General features: G+C 37.8%; 1 protein-coding gene across 5 annotated transcripts in view; it reads right to left on the bottom strand.

Moving 5' to 3' along the window:
- Positions 1-4,905: 4,905 nt before the first annotated feature.
- ANKRD44 (ankyrin repeat domain 44) overlaps positions 4,906-22,994 on the bottom strand; it is a 311,092-nt gene continuing 293,003 nt past the window's right edge. For 2 of the 5 annotated variants that reach the window (XM_070388779.1, XM_070388781.1), the window contains exons 20-28: positions 22,485-22,602; positions 21,175-21,391; positions 17,579-17,666; positions 16,903-16,986; positions 15,747-15,892; positions 14,720-14,802; positions 12,659-12,741; positions 11,487-11,578; positions 4,906-9,171 (exon numbers count right to left, since the gene is read on the bottom strand). In XM_070388779.1, the coding sequence (XP_070244880.1) occupies positions 8,924-9,171; positions 11,487-11,578; positions 12,659-12,741; positions 14,720-14,802; positions 15,747-15,892; positions 16,903-16,986; positions 17,579-17,666; positions 21,175-21,391; positions 22,485-22,602 (1,159 nt within the window). In that variant the 3' untranslated portion in view covers positions 4,906-8,923. The other 3 variants (XM_070388784.1, XM_070388789.1, XM_070388790.1) reach the window with 2 other exon arrangements.

Genomic DNA, 22,994 nt, shown 5'->3' with positions numbered 1-22,994 from the left:
AGATTTGAACCTAGATGTTTGTAATTATGGAACCCAACTATAAGAAATATGAGTTGTTTCAGGTTTTCAAATTGCTGGGTACTTTATCAACTGAACATAGACACAGGTGAGATTTTTATGCTGTAAGTACTGCTTCAACATTTTTACTTTTTAAAACTAGAAAACTCTTCTACATATTAAATATGCTTCATTAAATTGTCCTTTAAAGGTAGAAAATGGTATTTAGAAACTGTCCACCAAGCAGGGCTCAGAGAACCACGTGAGTCAACAATGCTGTTGCCAGATCCTGCTGTGAACTGTGGGCCAAAATGTTTCTGTCCTTATAAGCAGGGTTTCCCCACTTGTGAAGAGGATGCAATCATTCCTTGCTTAAGACAAGAAACATACATGTGCAGGCATGCATTTGAGTGTTTAATAACAAAGGAATTAAATATCTGTCTCAGATCTGTGTAGCACTTTTCTCCACTCACCTACATTCAATCTCACCTAGAAAAGGACACAACTGGGGAACCTGTACTTGACATTGCCTTCTGAAGTCCTTTTTCTTAAGCTTGTGTGTGCTCTTTAGGAGCGGATGTATATTACAGCATGCTTATGCAATTCCCTGTGAAGACAGATTTAAAAATATAGCTAGCTTCACAAGTAATAAAGTGATGAAGATATGGTTCAGAAATGGGAGGAGAGTGAGCAGATGAGCAGTGAGGTGGGGGCACAGTGGCATGGGGGGTGGGGAGTTGAATGTTGGGATGAACGGGACCTGTGGCATCCCTGGCCCAGCAAATGCTGACACAAGTAAAGTAAACACTAGTAGCAAGCCCTCCCACTCCCTAATCAGTGTGCCAACCACTAAGACCCAAACATTTTCAATCACCCCCTGGAGTGCTTGAAAATGAATGAATGGCACAGTCATTATCTTGGCTGCTTTATGCTATGCTAAGTCACTTCAGTCGTGTCTGACTCTGTGTGATCCCATAGACGGCAGCCCACCAGGCTCCCCCGTCCCTGGGATTCTCCAGGCAAGAACACTGGAGTGGGTTGCCATTTCTTTCTCCAATGCATGAAAGTGAAAAGAGAAAGTGAAGTCGCTCAGTCGTATCCGACTCTTAGCGACCCCATGGACTGCAGCCTACCAGGCTCCTCCGTCCATGGGATTTTCCAGGCAAGAGTACTGGAGTGGGGTGCCATTGCCTTCTCCGTGGCTGCTTTATATTTTACAGCAAATGTACCTTCAGTATGAAATTTGCTAGAGACAATTCATACAGTACTTTTATCTACAATATTTTTATGTTGTGTTAATAGCCTTTTAGCTTAATGCCTTTGTGCCTTGCAAGCTAATTCTGGAACACATTAAGTGTGCAAAGTGAGGGCTAGATGTACAGGGATCTAAACCTACAGAATGGCGTTAGAAAGAGGAATCCTTTGACAAGCAGTTTGGAGACAAAGTGCCACATCAATGTCCAACAATATAATCACTCAGTGAGAGGCCATTATTCCCTTTCTGCTTGCTTATAAGAGCACAAGTGAAATTAGGAGATCCTTATGTATCTCCTGAATGGGTGAATTTATGAAGTCAAGTAAACAAGCTCCTTAGTAATGACTGGGAAAAAGTGATCCTGGTGTGAATTTACACTCTTGAAGGACACTAACAGAGCCAGGGTGGTGAATAGCTTCCAAAACAGCTCCCAGTGATTCCTGCCTTCTGCACCTCACACCTTTTGGTGGGATGTGACTGTGCATGTGGGATGGACCTAGTGACTTGTTTCTAATGAATAGCCTATGGAAAAAAATGAATGAATGTCACTTGAAGATTCAGTTATAAACCTGTGAGTTCTATCTTGCTCTTTTTCTCTCTGGCTTTTCTCAGTTTGCTGCCACGTTGTGAGTTGCCCTATGGAGAGGCCCATTTGACAAGGTACTGAGGTCAGTCAACTGCATCAAGGCACTGAAGCCCTCAGTCCAACAACCCATGAGGAATCCTGCCAATAACCACATGTGTAAGCTGAGAAATAGAGCTTTCCCCAGCCAACACTGTGATTATAACCTGTGAGGGACCCTGTGACAGAAGACCCAACTAAACTATGCCTGAACTCCTAACTCACAGAAACTGTGACATGATAAACATTTGTTGCTTTAAGTCACTGAGTTTTTTTTTTTTTTTATCTGCTGTAGGTCTTACATGCAGCAGGTGGGATCTTCATTACAGCACATGAACTCTCTAGTGTTGGCATACAGGTTCCAGAGCACGTGGGCTCAGTAGCTGCAGTGCACAGGCTTAGTTGCCCTGAGGCAAGCGGGATCTCAGTTCCCTGACCAGGCATCGAACCCATGTCTCCTGCATTGTTAGGCAGATTCTTAACCACTGGACCACCAGGGAAGTCCCTCAGTCACTATTTTAAGTCACTATTTATGCAGCACTGCTCTTTTTGTTCAGTCTTTCAGTTGTGTCCGACTCTTTGTGACTCCACAGGCTGCAGCATGCCAGGCTTCCCTGTCCTTCACTATCTCCCAGAGTTTGCTCAAACTCATGTTCATTGAACTGGTGATGTTACCCAATCATCTCATCCCCTGTTGTCCCCTTCTCCTACTGCCTTCAGTCTTTCCCAGAATTAGGTTCTTTTACAATGAGTTGGCTCTTCACATCAGCTGGCCAGAATAGTAGAACTTCAGCTTCAGCATCAATATTCACCTTCCAATGAATATTTAGGGTTGATTTCCTTTATGATTAAATGGTTGGATCTCCTTGCTGTCCAAGGGACCCTCAAGAGTCTTCTCCAACACCACAGTTCAAAAGCATCAATTCTTTGGCCGTCAGCCTTCTTAATGGTCCAGCTCTTACATCTGTATATGACTACTGAAGAAACCATAGACTTCTGTCAACAAAGTGATGTCTCTGCTTTATAATACACTGTCTAGGTTTGTCAGAGCTTTTCTTCCAAGGAGCACATGTCTTTTAATTTCACGGCTAAGAAAATAAAATCTGTCACTGTTTTCATTGTTTCCCCATCTATTTGCCATGAAGTGATGGGCCTGGATGCCATGAGCTTAGTTTTTTAAATGTAGAGTTTTAAGCCAGCTTTTTCACTCTTCTCTTTCACTTTCATCAAGAGGCTGTTTAATTCCTCTTCCCTTTCTGCCATAAGGGTGGTGTCATCTGCATATCTGAGGTTTTTGATATTTCTCCCAGCAATCTTGATTCCAGCTTGAGCTTCATGCAGCCCGGCATTTTGCATGAGGCACTCTGCATATAAATAAGCAGGGTGACAATATACACCCTTGATGTACTCCTTTCCCAATTTTGATGCAGTCTGTTGTTCCATGTCTTGCTCTACAGTCTTCAAGATTGAAAAACACTAAGGTTTATATACTTGAATAAGGAGTAAGGCAAGGCAGAGAGCAATACCTCTCTGAACATCTCTAGCAGAAAAAAAAAAAAAACAACCCACAAAACATGGTATGGCAGATCAACATAGAAGAGAAAACACCTACAGACAGAAATGTGTATTCAGATCACTAATACACACAAATTTGAGCAATTAAATAACTTCTCTGGGATTCAGTGTCTTCATGAAAAAGGTGGTAATCAGATTCAGCTAGACTGTGAGAACTGTTAACATTCTAGGACACAGTGATCTGAGGAACTCGGGAAACTCTCTCCTGTGCCTCCCTCCCCATGTGCCGCTGCAATCTCTTTTTCATCAGCTGAACATTCCATAATTAGGAATCTGTTTCTCAGTGCTTCTAGGGACTGTTCCTGAGTTATTACCCAAGGAGAGACCATTTGAATGGTGAGACAAATGGAGAGGGAATTCTATGTATATCTTTAAGGACAGTGCTGAAAAGTTGGGTCTTGTGTTACTATGAAGGGGACGACAGAGGATGAGATGGCTAGATGGCATCACTGACTCGATGGACGTGAATCTGAGTGAACTCCGGGAGTTGGTGATGGACAGGGAGGCCTGGCGTGCTGCGATTCATGGGGTCGCAAAGAGTCGGACACGACTGAGCGACTGAAATGAATGAATAATGAATGAACTTAAGACCCTGGTAGTGGCGGCAGCAACAAAGATAAACACGGTTTATTTCACAATTTTGTGGGTGCCACCACTACCTAAAGGAGACCAGTCCTGGGTGTTCTTTGGAAGGACTGATCCTGAGGCTGAAACTCCAATACTTTGGCCACCTCATGCGAAGAGCTGACTCATTGGAAAAGACCCTGATGCTGGGAGGGATTGGGGGCAGGAGGAGAAGGGGACGATAGAGGATGAGATGGCTGGATGGCATCACTGACTCGATGGACAGGAGTTTGGGTGAACTCCGGGAGTTGGTGATAGACTGAGAGGCCTGGCGTGCTACGATTCATGGGGTCGCAAACAGTCGGACATGACTGAGCAACTGAACTGAACTGAACTGAACTGAACAGGTTTCTCCTTTTCTGATATATGTGATCTGTAGACTTTATATTATATAGATTACATTATTATATAAATAATTATATATTATTATTAATCAAATTTCTCCCTCTTACTTCAGCTATAAGAAAATTTAGACCAAACTCAAATTTAGTTATAACCACTGCATTAAATTTAGAATTCCTGTAGTTTGAGTTCTGTTTTGTTGTCCTAATTTTCCTGTTTCCAGTTTATCACATCTTTTGTTGCAAGCCAGCTTAACTGCTTTATAAAAAATGTTGGCGGCATAAATAGGTAAAATAAACATAAAATATCTGTCTGAAATATTTTGCTTTAATTGTGATTATATAAACAAAAATAGAAAATATATCTCTATCTTGATTATTTTAAAAATTTAAGGTTAATTTGGCTTTAGTAGGGGATAAAAGTTTAAGTTAGCATAATAATTGGCAAAATTAGCATAACTGGAAAATTTAAAGACAACACAAATTGCAACAATATTTGTACCGCTTTTATTTGGAAAAATAACCATCTGAATGCATTTCCATAGTATATTACAGTTAAGTACTTCATGACATGATTAGCATTCAGTAGTTGAAAAAGTATTAAACTGTGCTTGAGAAGATTCCAATTGGTTCAAAGTCATTCACTGAACTAAAAGTCATTTCCTCATTTTTATAGTCATGGCATTTACCAGAGTCATTCAACTCCAATTTTCATAAGAAAACATTACAGACAAAATCCCACTGAAATCATCAAACAATATTTTATGCTGTTACAAATATGTTATGCAAAATATAACACTGGCACCAGATTTGTATCATCACGTTTTGCAAAGATATATTGCACATGCTAAAGCATAAAATATATAGACAAAACTACCAAACAAAAGATATTTGCATTGAATTTTTAGGTCACTGCATAAGAAACGCATAGAATTACATTTTATACACACACTCAGATTGTCACTATCTTAAAATGCTCTTCCCCTATAACACTGACCTATGGTTTATGGTTTTGTAAAAAGAAAGCATTTTAGCACTGCAAAATCAAACATAATTCCTATAGAAAACTTCAGCATCTTCATTTTCATTTCAAAGCAGGTAAAAGGGAAAAGAGGAAAAAAGACACTTTATACATTCAAAGAAAGGCTGAAATGAAAACTCACTGGTATTATATTGCTCTGATAACACTCAAATGAAAAAAAATACAAAACATTTCACAGAATATTTTCAGAATATACAAATATAAAAAGGCACTCTAACTTCATATCACAAGACAAAAAAAAAGGGATGGGTTCTTCAACCAACACAACAGATAAGCAAACCAAGTTGCTCAACAGTACAAAGATTACTAGTGCAGCAAATCCATTTGATGTTCTTGTCCTAATTTAATAATAAAATAATAAACCCAGCAGCTGTTTACTGCCTAAAGTACCAAAACATACTATGGTGCCCTTTTATTAGTGATAAATAGAAATCCCCTGAGCTATTTACTGTAGAATCATAGCAGATTTTAGGCAATTTGGAGATAGTAATGTATTTACCAAGGATAGGCAGACATGGCAAATAGGTAAGTGCAATGAAACATGATCCCTGTGGCTGTGGTTAAAATACAGTCTAAAAATAACATATTTAGGTAAAAGCACAAAACAACCAAGACTCAATTAAAAGCACAATGTTTTCTGTTTTTGTTTTTCTTAGAAAGCTATGTGGCAAATCTAGTTTTCTAAGAGATGTGAGTGAAAAACACAGAACTCAGTTTTTAAAGTCGTTCCTTAAGGGAAAAAAATTGGTCTTGGGAAGAGGGAGAAAGAGAAAGAGAGTGGGGGAGAGAGATTCAATAAGCAATTCACGGCATGATTTTATTTTGTTCTTTTGTCCTCCTCCTTTCTGGCAGTGAGACTGGGGAAAAGTCAGAACGCAGCTCCAGAGATAATGTCGCAGAGCTGTCACTGCCTTGCCGTAATATTTCTTGTTCTCTGTGCTACTCTATAGGAGAAATGGTAACGCTGCTTCACCATTAAATCAGGCATCGCGTTTCCTGCTTTAAAGGCCAACTGAGCAAGATTTCCATTCACTTCTGGAAAAAGACTCCACAATATATCACGTTTCTGCAGTGTTAGAGCTCCCTTACTTTCAGGGTTTTGGTAAAGGTAAGGTCATTATTGCTCATTAACAATTTATCCACTTTTTCAAAACTCATCTCCAAGCAGACAAAAAGGACAGAGAAAAGAAAGGAACACAACACCAAGAATTTAAAAAAAACAATGGCAGTGGTGAAACAAAAGGTTTCAATGAAACTAATACCAGTTCTTATAAGTCCTTTGAACAAGTTCTCATTTGTGAAGAACCCAACATGAATTTTTAATAAAATCCAGAATATTACAGAGTGAAGACTTTTACAGTTAGATGAAATACATAGTATGGTATCTGTATTTGATCTAGGTATGTTAGGACACTGTTTAAAAAATATCTCACATACATTAAGATAGAAATTTCCAGAGTGAAAATGGAACCCATTATAAAATATTGGAGAGCAGTACTCTAATGCAACATATTTCTGTCCTGTCTCTTCCTCAAGTAGAAAATAGCATGAGCTGGTGATTTGTATTTCTCTTCTTGGTACATGTGCCCACACACTGACAGAGTTTCCCATTAGGCTGCTGGGACCATGAGATTTTCAGCACATTCAGGATAATTTCCGTATCTTTCTTTGGGCCCTCTTTGTGCACATGACCCACTACCCACTTCAGTTTTCATCTCGAAGAAAAGCATAAGGACTGCAGTGTATTCTAAGCTCTGAGCTGGCTACACACAGGCTGAGTCATGGATGTTGTACCTTTTTTCAACCGATGTGGAAGAACCTGAGGGTCGGCTGGAAACCTTAGCAGTGGAATTTCTGGGCTTGCCCTCAGGAATGCAGGCCAGCCCAGGGAAAGTTCTGTATATTTTCCGGCTTCCTCGTTATTCCAAGTAAGAATTAAAAGAGAATAAACAATGGATATTTCCTCGGCATTTGTTTCATTTCAAATAAATACAAACACATATACATCAAAGTATATGAACATTTTCTCTAGTTTGGCAAAAAATTAAGCTGTGGTAAACACATTATTAGTTACAAATGTTAAGCCATCAGCTAGAAATCTGTGTCATAAGAAATATAAAATACAATAAAGACTTACGCAAAAAGATTACATTTTAACTCCATAGAAAAGCTATTTCAGTTCTTACTTCCATTTTGAAGGAAAACAATTTAAATCTTCAATTTTAGACTGAAGCATTTTGGTCCTCGTGTATAGCTGGCTGATGAACTACAGACACAGATAAATACATACATATACATGTGCATGTGTACGTGTGTAATTTAAAGTCTCATTCTTCTTTTTGTACAGCTATTCCAGGTGCGGAGCGGGGTCCATTTGACCTAGAAGCTTTGGCAGAGGAGAGGGAGCAGACACAGTGTTCACTACGATGATTTCATCAGGAAGCAACTTTAATCGGCTTTAATTTCCATTTCACCCATTTTTACATCGTGCTTTCACTTCATTCTTTTTTGGAGTCACACTTCCACTCACTGAGCATGACTTTGACCGAAAAGCTCATATAACATTTCACTACTGATGAACAATACTGATGGCTGTTATGTTTTTAATAAAGTTAGTATTTTGATTTACAGACAAATTAATAAAGGGTAGTTTCATATTTGCATATATCTCAAAAGTTTCGGTGCAATATAATTTTCACCTGAAATGTTATTGAAGTGATTCCGGTTCAATCATTTGGTGAAAATTAGTCACAGGCTTTTTACAGGGAGCACTGGGTGCCATATTTTTGTTAAATGAAAAGAGCAAGTTCAATTTTCAGTGGATTTCCCCCTTCATTTGGCAACTTAAAAATCCTCAAAAAGAAGTTCTGGATATTTCAGTACACTATAGAGAGGATATCACTAGCGCCACCTGGGAAGCCTATGAATAATTGGACTCCCTTAAAAAAGATTATTACAGGCATTATTTCTGAAGATGAACACCTCTACCTTTGGCTTCTAGTAAGGAAGTAAACATCAAATTGAGCAGAGGTTTGAGGCATCTCCTATCCAGCCCTTCCCTCCCTCCCTTGGGGACATGAATGTCACATCGATACACTTTTGAGAACTCACTGCTGAGTGAGTACATGAAAAAAAGAAAAAAAAAATCTCCCTCTTTGTTGCATTATCCCCAAAGAAAAATAATTAAATGGTTTTTTTTTTAATTCCATATTTAAAATGAGAGGTAGACTTTCACAGAAGTATCTCAGCTCTAAGGAAAACATGAAACAAAGTAAAACCAAGGCCCAACTGTGTGAGAGCTTTGCCCTACAGCCTAGCTGCCTTCCCTGGGCTTGATTAATTTCTTCTCTACTGGCTTCTGGAAGCTCGGCCCATAATAATACTTGAACACAACATACATCTGGAATTCAAGCTTTGTTCCCTTCCTCCAACATGGGTGATCAAGGAAAAGCTTCTACAGTCCAAAATCAGAAAGTTTCCGAATCAGAATCATTCTCATTGTACCCATCCTCAGAGCCTACATTGTTACTGCACAGGCTAACCATGCTACCCAGGTTGGAGAGGGTCGTCCTGCTCAAACTGTCTTTTTTAAAACAAACGAAGTTGACAGCCGTCATTGTACTGGAAGGAGAAAAAGTCATCATGGTAGCCAGAATGAGGGCCAGGCAGTCAGCCACGTCTTTGTTAGGAGCACAAGCCAGGGCCGGGGTATGACCTGGGCGTAAATGCAGACAAGGCAGTGGTTAGTCCGGGCAATCCAGAAGTGGCGTGAGCGTCCCACAGTACATCTCAAACGACCTCACACGTGGAGATGTATGTCGAGTTAGAAATCATGCCAGGCAAAAGGAGTTACTTCCCACAAGTCATGCTTGGGGTGAGGCTGGAGGGGACCAGGAAGGGGTAGACATTTGATGGAGGGTTTTTTTTTTTTCTTCCCCAGCTTACATGACAACAACAAGCACTATATTATCCGGAGTTAGGCAGGATTCCAGTCTTCATCTAGTGAACAGAAACATGAGGGGGGGCGGTGTGTGTGACACAATTCCACAAAAAACAAAAACAGCCACAGGACAATCAGAAAGCTGTTTCCACTTGAGAGCACACACACCATGCGCCTTGGGCTGGGGTCAGGGCACTCTCATTCTGAGAACAATGACTTTCCGTCAGATTAGAGAGGGTGTTGAGAATCAGGTGTCTGTAAGAGTCAGTAACACTGTTTTGTCACTTTATATATACTTTACATGAAGAATGCACCAGGAAGCTGGTTCTAGAGAAATGGAATCATTTGAGTAGATGAGATACAGCACTGGTTGGTTGTGGTGAAATGTACTATCATTTAAAAGAAATTTAAACAGAATTTTAAATAATGTCAACACCACCAGCCAAAGTCCCAAATCCTAAATGTAACAGGTATGGGGAGACTGCTGTGTGCCATGGAGTCATGTCATTCTCTACTATGTGAACTTGATGGGTCAGGTCTGGAAGAGAAAACTATTTCAACACATGAAGCAGGAGCCATGGGGAGGTAGGTGAAGTCTTCGATTCAGTCTACCCTTATTCAACCTTTATTCTATTGGCTGGAAAGGTTTAGCCTGCCCCCTCTCCTGGCTAAACTTTCTACTAACCACTGGCTCATTTTATTCAGAGGCACTGGCTCAAAAATCTTAATTTTTTGCTGTATCATTTGTTAGCACTTGACCTGATTTCTGCTCCCCTCCCCACTTAACAGACAAGTCCTCTCTCTGGTATGAAGACAAACAAGAATGGACAGATACCTTAACATTCCATTCCACAAAGGTCTGTGATAAGTAATTAAGATTGCAGTGCGGTACAAAATCGTCCCAAATGTTCCTAGGCCTTTAGGGTGTAGCTAAGCTCTGATATAGGCTGTGGTTATACAACCCTGGTGCACTTATTCTTGAGTTTGCTATGGGCTGAACAAGCCCCAGATATGGCAGACTTACACTGCAGAAAGGCAAAACTAATTCATTCTGGTCTCTTGGGTCATTTTGGAGAAAACTCCAACCCTTAAGTATTAATGTATATACATATAGTGGTAATAAGAAGGTGAGGGAAGGTGGGGCAGGAAGACTGAGGAGATGGAGTAATAGAGAACTTTTCACATCTCCTACATGAGTCAGGTTGGGGACAGAGCGGGGTACATGCTAGGATAAATGGGGCTGCAAAACCAAAACTAATAGGAGTCAGCTAATGATGTCATATGGCTGCTTACTTCTGAGAAATAGGCATGAGCTGCTAATTCCAATACCTGTAATAAGCAGTTGAATTATGTTAATACATTTTATAATACTTGAATTAAATGCCACAATTAATGCCACATTCAAAAAACTACTGAATTGATAAATATCCAGAAGTTCCTCTTTTGCTCCCCAAAGTTAAAAGGCATGGTAGTTTAATATAATTCTCATACTCATGAGTTTCTAAATTTCTTAGGAAACAGAGTAGAAAGCTTCTGTTAAGAGTTAGTTCATTCAGAAAAGAAATGTGGTATAGATCAGAAGAAGGTTTCAAGCCTAGATGTTCATTTAAAAATTTTTGGATATTCCCCAAATATCCATACTGAAAATACAAGTTCTGATCTGTTCTGCAAAATAATACCTAGAGGTTTGATCTCAGAATGAACTGAAATACAAAGATGTTTTAATTTGAGCCCTTGAGCATGCACCCATGACACATGTGATCCCTAACTCTTCAGCATGTGCAGTTAAAATTTCATTCGAATACCAAGTTTAGTGTATCTAACATATTTCAACCCCCATGCTGAGGAGTTTGAGACCAGCTGCTAACATGACATGCATATGGAAGGCGCTGGTGGACTGCAGGGAGACTATGTGTTTTACAACAACAGACAGGACAAATTATCCTTGTTGACTGCTCACACACAGGGAACTTCCAAGGGAAAGAGAGTTCTCACTGCTTTTTTAAACTAGCTCCTGGCTTTCCCATTTCCCTCTGGCTTCACAGCAGGTGCATTGGCACCTGAAATAATGGCTTACTTTTCCCACTTACCATTTTCATCTACAGCAAGTACACAAGCCCCTTTGGCCAGCAGCTCCTCAACGACCACTTTTAAGCCATTGCGTGCGGCCACATGGAGGGGTCTGAAAAAAAGACAACACCGAGTGTCAACCGCAATACATATTTGTATGAGAATGTGGCATTTTGAGTAGTCTGTGTAGTTGAAAGAAAGAAAGGACTTGAGAATCTATAAATAACACGAGTATTTTTACTTTTTCAAAAACGATTTCTGAAGAGCTAAAGATCCAACTGTTCTTCCACATTGGCCCAAATTCTTCTGCAGATATTATTGTACAAATATTTTACACCTCAAACAACCTTAGTGACAAGTCACAGGGAGCCAGAGAAAGAACTCAAGTTCTGGTGTGTTTTCTAGAAGGTTCTTTACCCCTTGCTTTCTACATCAGTATTTGAATCACTGTTTCACACAGTTAATCAATATGAAATCAATATGACTGATGTCATTATCATCCATATACATAATCTTAAACCTCGTTATTACTAAAGGCATGAAAGGAAGTTTTATTGAATTTAGAATATCTTAAAGAATAATGTCAAACAATATATTCTGCTTAAAAATCTTAATGGAAAAAAATTCTTATATTTCTTTGCATATATATTCTTTGCATATATATTCTTTGCATCTTAAAACAAATGCAAAGGTAATTTCCTAAAATGGAAAATGAAGCAGCTTTTAGGTCTTTCATGCTAAGGATTACACTGAATTATATTAAAATATAATTAACACAAATAGCTTAAATGCTTCAAACATATTCTGGGAACCTGATTTATAAAACTTGTTTTCCAGTAAGAATACATAAAACTAATACATTTAAAAAATAGTTTATCCTCAAATATGGAGGCTGATAAGATTTTCTAACAACCACTATATTTTTAGTACTACCTTAGAAATATCAGCAAGGAAAAACACAGACCTCACAAAATTCTATGAAGGCATATCAGAAGAAAATTTCTAACTAAAAATGTCTAGCTTGGTCAGCAATTGTAGATAGTGACCATGAACTTCACAAAGGAAAAGCCAGATTTGTGTCTTTCATCACTGCGTCCCCCAACTCTAGCCTAGAATATAGCACATTTTTATTGTTGGTCGAGTAAATGACTATGAATCTGGGACTTAGTCACACTTTAGTAGTCACACTTACGTCTGCAGTGCATTGTTTTTTGCATTAATAAGGCTCTCATCTTGTATCTTGTCAAGTATTAACAAGGCACATTTTTCATGACCCTAACGAAGGAAAAAAAGATAAGTAAATGGAACAGAGATACAGAAATGTCCTGGGGAAATCACTTCAGTATGCTTTAAATTTAACATGTATTCCCTGCCTAATATCAAAATAGGCTATTTTCTGAATAATACATTTTCTTCTAAGAGCAAATGGTTAATCAGCCCTAGATTTTCAAAGATTCTAAATAAGGTGTTTTAGGACTTGACTAATATAAATCTGATCTAAAATATTATAATTTTTACGATAACTTTTAGAATTACTGTCCAGAGAGCTGAAGTTGATGCTATATGTCAGCTAGGTCAGCAGATAAACAGAGAGTAGAATTAGGAGTGTCCTTTAAATTCTTCAACAAAGCTTTTTAAACACAAGTCAAGTCCCATCTCCTTCCTCAAGCCTTCAAATACCACCTCAGTATCCACCTATCACTGGAATTCCCATTGTACCTGTTATCTGTATCATTCATCACTGGCTGCCTTATATAATAGAGTCTTTTCCAGCAAAGGTCATTCTTTTATTCCTCATTCAAAAGATACCTCTATATGTTATGACTAATGATAGTTTAAAATCTAAAGAATTAACTAATAAAATAGAGACCCTTTTGGAACTTCAGGCCCAGTGCCTGGTTAAGGGGTGACCACTTCCTAAACCCTTGACACTCAAAATGTGGCCCAGCAGAACAGCAGGATCAGCATCACCTGGGAGTTAGAATATTGACCCTCAAGCCCCACTCTTGGATCTACTAAATTAGAATCTGCATTTGAACCAGATTATCAGGGGATTCATTTGCACAATAAGTCTGAAAAGCATTGTACTTATATTCATGAAAACACCACAACTTGACATGAACTTCAGGAACCTGAGCACTTTTTGTGGTACCCACTTTTTGCGGATCATGAAATGGGAAAATGTAACCAATGAAAGGAATAGCTGAGACTTCTGGTACCACTGGGTACAGATAACACCTTTGATGATACAACGATATTGGAACAAACCACCATCACTGGTGTCAACTAGCATCATATTACAATGCCTTATAAGGGAAACACGTAAAGATAATTTTAGAAGTGTCTATGGAGTTTTCATTGTCATGTACTGCTGGTGGAATGTAAATGGTTAAAACCTTATTACAGGGCATTTTGGTCTTAGAAGTGTTCATAGCCTTAGACTCACTAATTTCATATTTAGGGATTTATTCAGATTATTATACTACAATTAGTATTATTTGTAGTAGCATATATTTGAAACAAGGAAACGTTTAACAATAAGGGATGGGTTGAATCAAGGGTAGCACAATCCTAAGGCAGGGTTCCATACATCTTATAAAACACTATAATATATGATGTCTGAAAGGAAGATATTCATAATATATGATTCAGTAATGAAAGCAGGTTATCCAACAGTATGATCCCACTCTCATAAAACCATACATTTATTTTTTTACAGAAGCAGGAACCTTAAGCTATATGTGAACATGATGCTCTTAAAACAAACACATTCTTTGCACTGAACTACGTACCAGAAGAAAAGGGAGACAAGAGAAGCATACCTAAATGAATACATTTATTTGCCTCATAAAAGAGTATTTTTGGCTGTGTTATTACAATGTCTTCAAGCAGAATAAATGAAAACATGTGGAACTGCTTATATTTTAGAAGCCATTTAACTAAGTTCCTAACCTGTGTTTAAAAGCAAAATATGATACCACAACCATGAAGACAGATTCAGTGGCAGCATCAAACCAGATTGTGGCAAGAATTCAAGTGGCAAATTCCCTGAAAAGCATAGCCCATCAACCCATTTGTGTGGGTCTGCCCTTTGCTTCCCCCTTTGATTTCACTGAGAATGACACCATCCTGGGAAAACATACATCTTAATTAAGAGCCATGATACACACACTTCTGATGGACAGATTTAGGTATTATTATTATCATTTTATCATTACACTAAAATAACCATGTTTCAAATCCATTTACATACTTTACTACTAGCCAAATGTAAGGATGTGTTCAAGTCCTTATCCTTCACAGTCAGGTCAGCCTGGGCACTGTTCACCAAAATATCTGCAGAAAAAGCCAAAAGATAGTTACTAAGACTACATGCTAATTACATGCATTTTGAAGAAATTACTACCAAAACAATAATGCTTTTAAATTTGTATACTCACATTACCATAACTAATATTTTTAAAGAAAAAAGGAACAATTTATTGCCATGAAAGTGAAGGTCAGTCAGTTGTGTCTGACTCTTTGCAACCCCATGGACTATATGGTCCATGGAATTCTCAGGCCAGAATACTGGAGTGGGTAGCCTTTCCCTTTTCCAGGGGATCTTCCCAACCCAGGGATTGAACCCAGGTCTTCTGCATTGTGGGAGGATTCTCCCAAGGATATTGGAATGGGTGGCCTATCCCTTCTCAAGTAGGTCTTCCCAATCCAGGAATCAAACCGGGGTTTCCTCAGGTGGATTCTTTACCGACTGAGCTATCAGGGAAGCCACTTTATTGCCATAGTTGTTCTATTCAAATCCAAATTCCATAGTCATAAATTTATTTTTATTTCTTTGGCTGCTCCAGGTCTTAGCTGCAGCATGCATGATCTTTAGTTGAGGCACGTAGGATCTAGTTTACTGATCAGGGATCAAACCCGGGCTCCCACATTGGGAGCATGGAGTCTTACCCAGTGGACCACGAAGGAAGTCCCTACAGGCATTAATTTTAATTGTCTTTACAGTTTTGTTATTTCCCGGTAAAATGATTCTATTGTTCTATTTGGTTTCTAAATGTTGACAGATTTCACTGTTATTAATTGACAAAGTCTATCAATAACCAAGTTAACACAGAGTCGGACACGACTGAAGTGACAGCAGCAGCAGCAGATCCGGTGGCTTAAATACAATGTTGGTCTTCTCTAACATGTATATACCGAGAGGATGATCACTTTCCCAACTTTACATGCCTTTGGTTTTAGACAGGCCTAAACTCCAAGCCCACAAGTCAAGCACATACCCACGGCACCAGCCTGCCCGTTCTCAGCAGCCATCATCAGTGGTGTTTTCCCTGAATTGTCTGCCGCGTTCACTTGAGCGTTGTGTCTCAGAAGAAGCTGCAAGCACTCCACGTGATCAGCAAATGCTGCTGCATGAAGTGGTGTCCTGACGATTTAAAACAGGTATGATGTTAGCTTCCTATAAACTTAACACACTCCCTTTCTATATGTGCCTGAGAAACATGTGCATGGTGTCATCTTAGGGATTTAAAACTTACTGGCTTAGAGAGATGGTGACCAGGTTCCCCCAAAAGCCATTCAGGGTAGACACTGAAGTGTCACCTATGTGAACAGCACCCCTAGATTTGGGGGGTGTAGGCAGTGGTCCTGATAATAAAATCAGCATCTTTACTGACCCTTTAATCTTGAGTTCCAATGACCTCTCTCATCATTGATAAACATACTTTCAAAATTAGGCCTTAGATTTGTAGATAATTGGCTATTTTTAAAAAAAGCCTACATCATTTAATGTGAATGGTTGGTTTCTTTGGGAGGATAATTTGGCATGATTTATCAAAGTTAAACACTATGATCTTTGAACCAAAAAATTCCAATTCTAGCACTTTTATCTCCCAGATGCACTTGCTCATGCAAACAGATACTTGTACTAGACTGTTCATTGCACCATTCACTAAAACACCAAAATTCTGAAACAACTTGAATATTCTTCAAAGGAGGACAAGCTGATTAAATTATAACATATCCAGTAAATGGAATAATATGAAGCTTTAAAAAGAATATGGTAAATATATATGTTCTGGTGTGGAAAGATCTCCAAGATATGTTAAAAGGAGAACATTAATATAGAATGTTCTCATTTGTATAAAAAGAATATAAACATATATGTTTTTATATATTTATGTAGTTATCTATATACAATATTTGGAAGAAAATAAAAATTTAGAAAGAACAGTTTTAAGTAGTTTTCTCAGTGGAAGAGGCTAGGGCTTTTGGACTAAGAGGATAATTTCTTTATATGTCATTTATTACACTTAATTTTTAAAAATATGTATATATATTACTTTTTCAATCAAAAACATAGATGTTTGGCCACTATGGAGCCACAAAGAAGGCTAAGATTCAACAGACAAGAGCCATGCTCTTAGGATCACTTACCTGCCTTTGTCATCTCTACAATTGACAATACTGGAATCTATGGCCCCGAGTAACAATGATGCACAATTCTCATGATCATTTATTCTAAAATGAAAATAGATTTAAAAATTTAAAATATTGCTCTCTAAAAAATTATATATCCCCTCCTACTCCATCTTTCTATGCACTGTATCTTTAATAATCTGATGCATTTAAAAATTTTGATACAAAATTTGAGCAAAAGTTTCATTTACCAAAGAAGAATTTCAACATTACGAAGATTGGAAAATTACCATATATGAAATCTTCCTGGAATAAAATGTCTTTCTAATTATCCACAGGGATAATATTGCTAACCCCAACTTATTTTTAGCATTTGGCAGACAAGCGTGACTACTGATACACCTGAAGAGCTCTTCACATGGTGGGTACTGTTTCTCAGTCCACCCCTTTCTACCGTTTCCCTGGGTGGTTTGTGAGCCACCTTGGAACCACGGCACTTCACAAAAAGCTCCTGAAAAATCATTAACATTAGATACTACACTTTGATATCAGACTTATTTGCCTTTAGCAGCAAAATGGAATATACTGGTCTTATCTGTAATCTAAAAGCGTTTTCCTTCTGCCAAAAGCCCTTTCCCTAGGTGTGGTTTAAAGAATTCAAGCCACACCATTAACTTCCAGTTTTTCTACTTACATTGCACAGTGCAGTGGAGTGAAAGGATTACCGATAAATGTTCGAAAGCATTTCTGCTCCAAAAGTACCTCTATACAGTTTTCATTACCTGCAAGGAACCAAAAGAATTTAGAGAGCTTCTAACATGAAACTTTGTTTAATGAAATCTATTTTTTCATTAAGTACTGAATTCTGGCCCATGAATTTTCCTGAATTGGCTGAATGATCATTCTCCATGGAATAAAATTCACTAAATGTCAAAATGTTTTTAACTATGTTCATAGGTGTTCTGAGATATAATGAATAAATTAAGCAGTGACGAGAAAGAGACCTCATTTGCAAGCGGAACAATTCTACCATACTCACAGCTCTTAGTAGATAGGTGCCTAACATAGGTATGCCTCAGTTTGTCCATATTTAGAGCAGAAAATTTCCCTTTTACCCAGATGAATAGGTTCACTTATAATTATGCACCCTAGGGAAGGGAGGAAGATGTGATTGATAAAAAACAGTACTTATGATAGTGCAGGTTAAAGGGCTTTGACTGTAAAACACTATATGGTATTTAAAAGGGTACCAAGGACACGACTGAGCGACTGATCTGATCTGATCTGAAGAACAGTTCCTGAAAAATAGTATGGACCCACTAAGTATTTTTTAGTGAGTAGATGAACAAATGTGAATAATTACTTTCAACAAAATGGCAGGTAGTTTTCAAATCAACTGAATTTAAGTAAGGCCCCAGCTCTGTGAGCTTACTTGTTATGTGATCTATGAGCCTCCATTTCCTACATATAAAAAAATCGGAGAAGGAATACCTGCCCTATTGATGTCACAGGATGATGGGAAATTTACTTGATAAAGGACCTACATGAGGTTTGTGAAGCAATGTTCTCATACAATTGTTAAGGCAAGAAGGTAAAGCTATTTGGCTTTGGAATATGGATTGTTGCCCTGGAAACCTCTTCTTGGCTGAGTTACGTGCTAAATTAGAGCTCTCTTCTGATCTACCCCAGAATTATGTTGATTGAACAATTTTAAGTACTAAAATAAGTCAAACTTTTTTTGTACCTATAGAGAAAAAAAGTGAAACTTCGCTTTTAGGAGGACTGAGAAGTGTATGAAGTAATGAACATACAAATCCCCTAATTTTATGTCAGTTATACTGTTTAGCTTTCTAACTATATCCAACTGTCACTCAAATATTCCCAGACATTTCAACCTCTCTATTACTATGAATTTCCCTGAAGGACCTAGCTTGGGGCAGCACCTACACAAACCATTCCTTGGAGGCTATATGAATCTCAATGTAAAGGTCTGTGTAGGTAGGACTGGGGATCCTTGAATGACTTTCAGTGTTTCAAAGTGCTCAGTGAAGGAGATTCTGGGAAGAGGGGAGCTTAAACTTCCAATCTGGAAGACTACACTGGAAGTGTAGATTCCAGTGGATTGTTTAGGATAGGCCTGCTCCCCTTCCCCTGCTTGTACCTGGAGAGGTCTTAGAACAGACAGACCTATCACCCCCGCCCCATCCAACTCCACACGGGAGAAAATGTGGTCTGTGGGAGGTTTGCCACCTGCTGTTATAATCAACACTGGCACTCCATCACCCCCCTCCTGTAGGTTTTCCAGTGCTAGATAGATCTTGCAGCTTAACTCACATGGGGCTTAGGGTGACCTTACCCATTAGCAAGTAAATTAAAAAAAAAAAATCACAATCCTCCCATGGCCGGGAGGGAACAAAACCAAACTGCAAAAGTGGAAAATTTGACTCTTACTGAGGTCAGAACCAATGAAAAAAAGAGGATCGTAATAAAAACATAATGAAAGATCTTAAACTGATACAGTTAGAGCACCATAAAACTTTTCTGGACCCAATAATCATAGTTTCTAAGTGAAAATTTTAATAGAAGAATTGATTATGGATAAATAAAACAACAGAAGCACAGTAAGAAACATATGGACATGAATTTGCAAACTCTGGGAGACAGTGGAAAAGAGAGGAGTCTTACGTGCTAATACAGTCCACCGGGACTTAGCAATAGAACAACAACAGAACTATATGGGAAAATATTCATATAAGCTTAGAGGTAGGAGATCTTTTTAAGCAAGACTGTAAACCTACATACCATAGAAGAAAAAATCTCACAGATTCAACTACACAAAAGTTCAAAATCTTTACATGGAAAAAGATATCATTAACAAGGAGCAAAGACAAATAGTGAACTGAGAAAAAAAAGTTTGCAACACACATAACACAGAGAGGATTCATATTCTAAGACAAGGTGCTCCTACAAATGTGTGAAAAAAGATAAACCACTCAATAGGGAAAAAATGAGCAATAGATGGAAAAAGTAATTTCCAGAAGAGGAAATGCAAATACATAAATCAGTACACAATTAGACAAGAAAACACAAAATAAAATGAGATACCCTTTTTTTGTCCTTCAAATTGACAAAAATTAAGAAGATTAACATCACCTTGGGCTAACAAAAGCTTTTATTTACATTTGGTGCGGTAAAAATTATGCCATACTAAAGCAGTATGGTATAATTTATTAAAGTTTAAAAATATACAAGCCCTCATCATTTATTTTATTTGGAAATTTATTATTTTATTTTGTTATTTATTATTTTATTTGGAAATTTATCTAACAGAATAAAGTACCATGATATGAACATACACACTCCAGTACTGTTTGTAATGAGAGAAAAAGCCTAAAAACAATTTGAATGTTCGTCAACAGGGATCTGGTTGAATAAATATTAAATTCTGATATACACACTCATACTCATGCATGTCTATACCTATTTATCTGATATAAAATATTCAACTATTAACAAGATCAATGTATATAGATACATATTGATTTGTAAGGTTATCTGCAATAGAATGTTGAGTGCACAATAAGAAAAGTTATAGAATATTTGTTATATGAATTCTAGTTTTAAAAGAGATGTACATACATATATATTGATTTACATTTTCAAGGGAGAATTATGAAAAATAAATACCAAATTACATCAAAAAGTAAGTTTGGAAATGACTTAATTTTACTTTAGAGGCTTCAGTATTTTTTAAATGTAACAATTATCAGGCATTGAACTTTTTCTACTCAAATAAGTGAAACACAGAATTTTAAATCTCCTCAGTAGCAAGTATAACTAAATAAATGGGACTACGTGACATAAAAATGCAATGCTGAAAGATAAATCATGTGCCTACCAGTTGTCAATTGTGACATTATTACATCATATTGTTTTGGTTGTTTTTAGCTGTATTATTTCAATTCCTTGTAGGATCCCTGGTTATCTCATATAGAAAAGAAAGCCTGATTTAAACTAGTTAGTTCATCAGAAGTTCTGATGAGGAGTTACATGTTACTGGTTAAGAAAAAGTGTGAAGTGATTTTTCATTCCAATATGGCATCATGGTAGCCACGGAGGGAAAAATATTTTCTAAAAAAGGTATTTTTGTTTGTTTGTTTTGCAGTATCTGAATGCAGAAAGAGTGGATACCTTGGTTACAGCATCATGTTATGTTCTCACTTCCTTTGAGATCACAGTAGTGTTGGGATAGGAAGTCTACTGGAATCAGTCAAGTGACAATTAACTCACCATTGTAACAAGCCCAGTGCAGTGGCGTGTAGCCTTGGTTGTCTTTGAAAGAACAGTCCTCCTCGGAAAGTGCCATCTGGAGCAGCTCACTCAGCCACGTGGCATGGCCACGAGCAGCTGCATAGTGCAAGGGTGTCCTCCCTCTGGAATCTTTACACAGAATCGACACTTCTTGTTCCAGCAGCATTTGCACACATTCCTCATGTCCCGTCATAATCTGAAACATCGCAATTAAAAACACAACACAAATCTAAGAAGACTCAGCAAGCAAAGTTGTTGACTAAGTGGGGTTAGGCTCAAAGTAAGTGGACATAACACCCAGGTCTTAAGGGAAAAGACTCTTATCCTACTTCAGAGAAACACCCACCTGTAAATGAGGACAGTAATAATGACCTCATAGGCTGTTGTGAGGACTAATAAGATATGTAAAGGCTCCCAGACTGCTGTGTGGCCCATAGGAAGTACCAAAAAGTACCTAAAATAAGATCTATGATTATGGCATTAAACATTTAGAGTTCCTCTTCTTGTCATTGATCATGGTGGTCAGCACCATCTTTAAATAACAATTTCCTGATTTCTGCTTTTGTTTCATTTAGATTTCTTGATATACTTTAAAAAACAGTTCAGCAGGTGTTTATGAAGAATTACACACAGTGTACTTATTTCAGCAGAGTACATACTTCAGGTGGTAAATGGGCCCACATTGTAATAAAGAACAATTAAAAATAGCGTGGTTACTCAAAACTAGGTAATCATCAGAATAAATTACAACACCTGCACACAATGGAGGATTAAAAAAGATAGGGCAGAAAAATATTTAGTGATATGGACAAAGGTACTTGATATACTATAAGAAAAAAAAAGGTTCCAAATAGCATCTTCAGTATTCTTTTTAAGATTTAAAACAAATCTATATTTAGAAAAAAGATTGGTGATATATATCAAAAAGTGGTTATCTCCAGGAGGTAAGATTACTAGAGATTACTATTTTGTTATTTGTGCTTTAAGATTTTTTTTGCAAATTTCCTATGATGTGCATGCAATCAGAAAGCAGAACCAAGTCTTGCAACAATAGGTGTTCATGTATCTATTATCACAGTCAAACATGGCAACTCAAGAGCAGAACCTCAGAGTACCTGCCATTATTTTATCTTTGCAAAAGATTTTGTAATTTCTTTTTGACTGACTGAGATTAATTGGTTATCTCAGGCAACAATCTTCTTACTAAAAATTCATAAGGAGGTAAAAAAAAAAGAAGAAACAAGTTCACTACAGAATTGCTTGACTAAAGCTAAGGAAGATGTACATACCCCTCTGTGTAAAGCTGTGCAGCCCATGATGTCAACAGCATCTACATTTGCTTCCTTTTCAAGTAACAATGAAACAGCATCACTGTGTCCATACGCTACTGCAAGCATTAGTGGGGTTCTAGGAAAAGAGAGAAATTGGGCTTTTATTTTTTAATTAATTAATTTAATTGGAGGATAATTACTTTACAATATTGTGATGGTTTTTGCCATACATTGACATGAATCAGCCATGGGTACATGTGTCTAACCCATCCTGAACCCCCCCACCTCCCTCCCCACCTCATCACTTGGGGTTGTCCCAGAGTACCAGCTTTGAGTGCCCTGCTTCATGCACTGAACTTGCACTGGCCATCTATTTCACATACAGTAATATACATGTTTCAATGCTAGTCTCTCAAATCATCCCACCCTCGTCTTTTCCCACAAAGTCCAAAAGTCTGTTCTTTACATCTGTGTCTCTTTTGCTGTATTACACATAGGATTGTTGTTATCATCTTTCTAAATTCCATA

This window comes from Bos mutus, chromosome 2 (assembly GCF_027580195.1).
Source record: "Bos mutus isolate GX-2022 chromosome 2, NWIPB_WYAK_1.1, whole genome shotgun sequence".
Classification (NCBI taxonomy): Eukaryota; Metazoa; Chordata; class Mammalia; order Artiodactyla; family Bovidae; genus Bos; species Bos mutus.
Note: the sequence above shows the minus strand (reverse complement) of the source record. Positions and strands in the feature narration are given on the sequence as shown.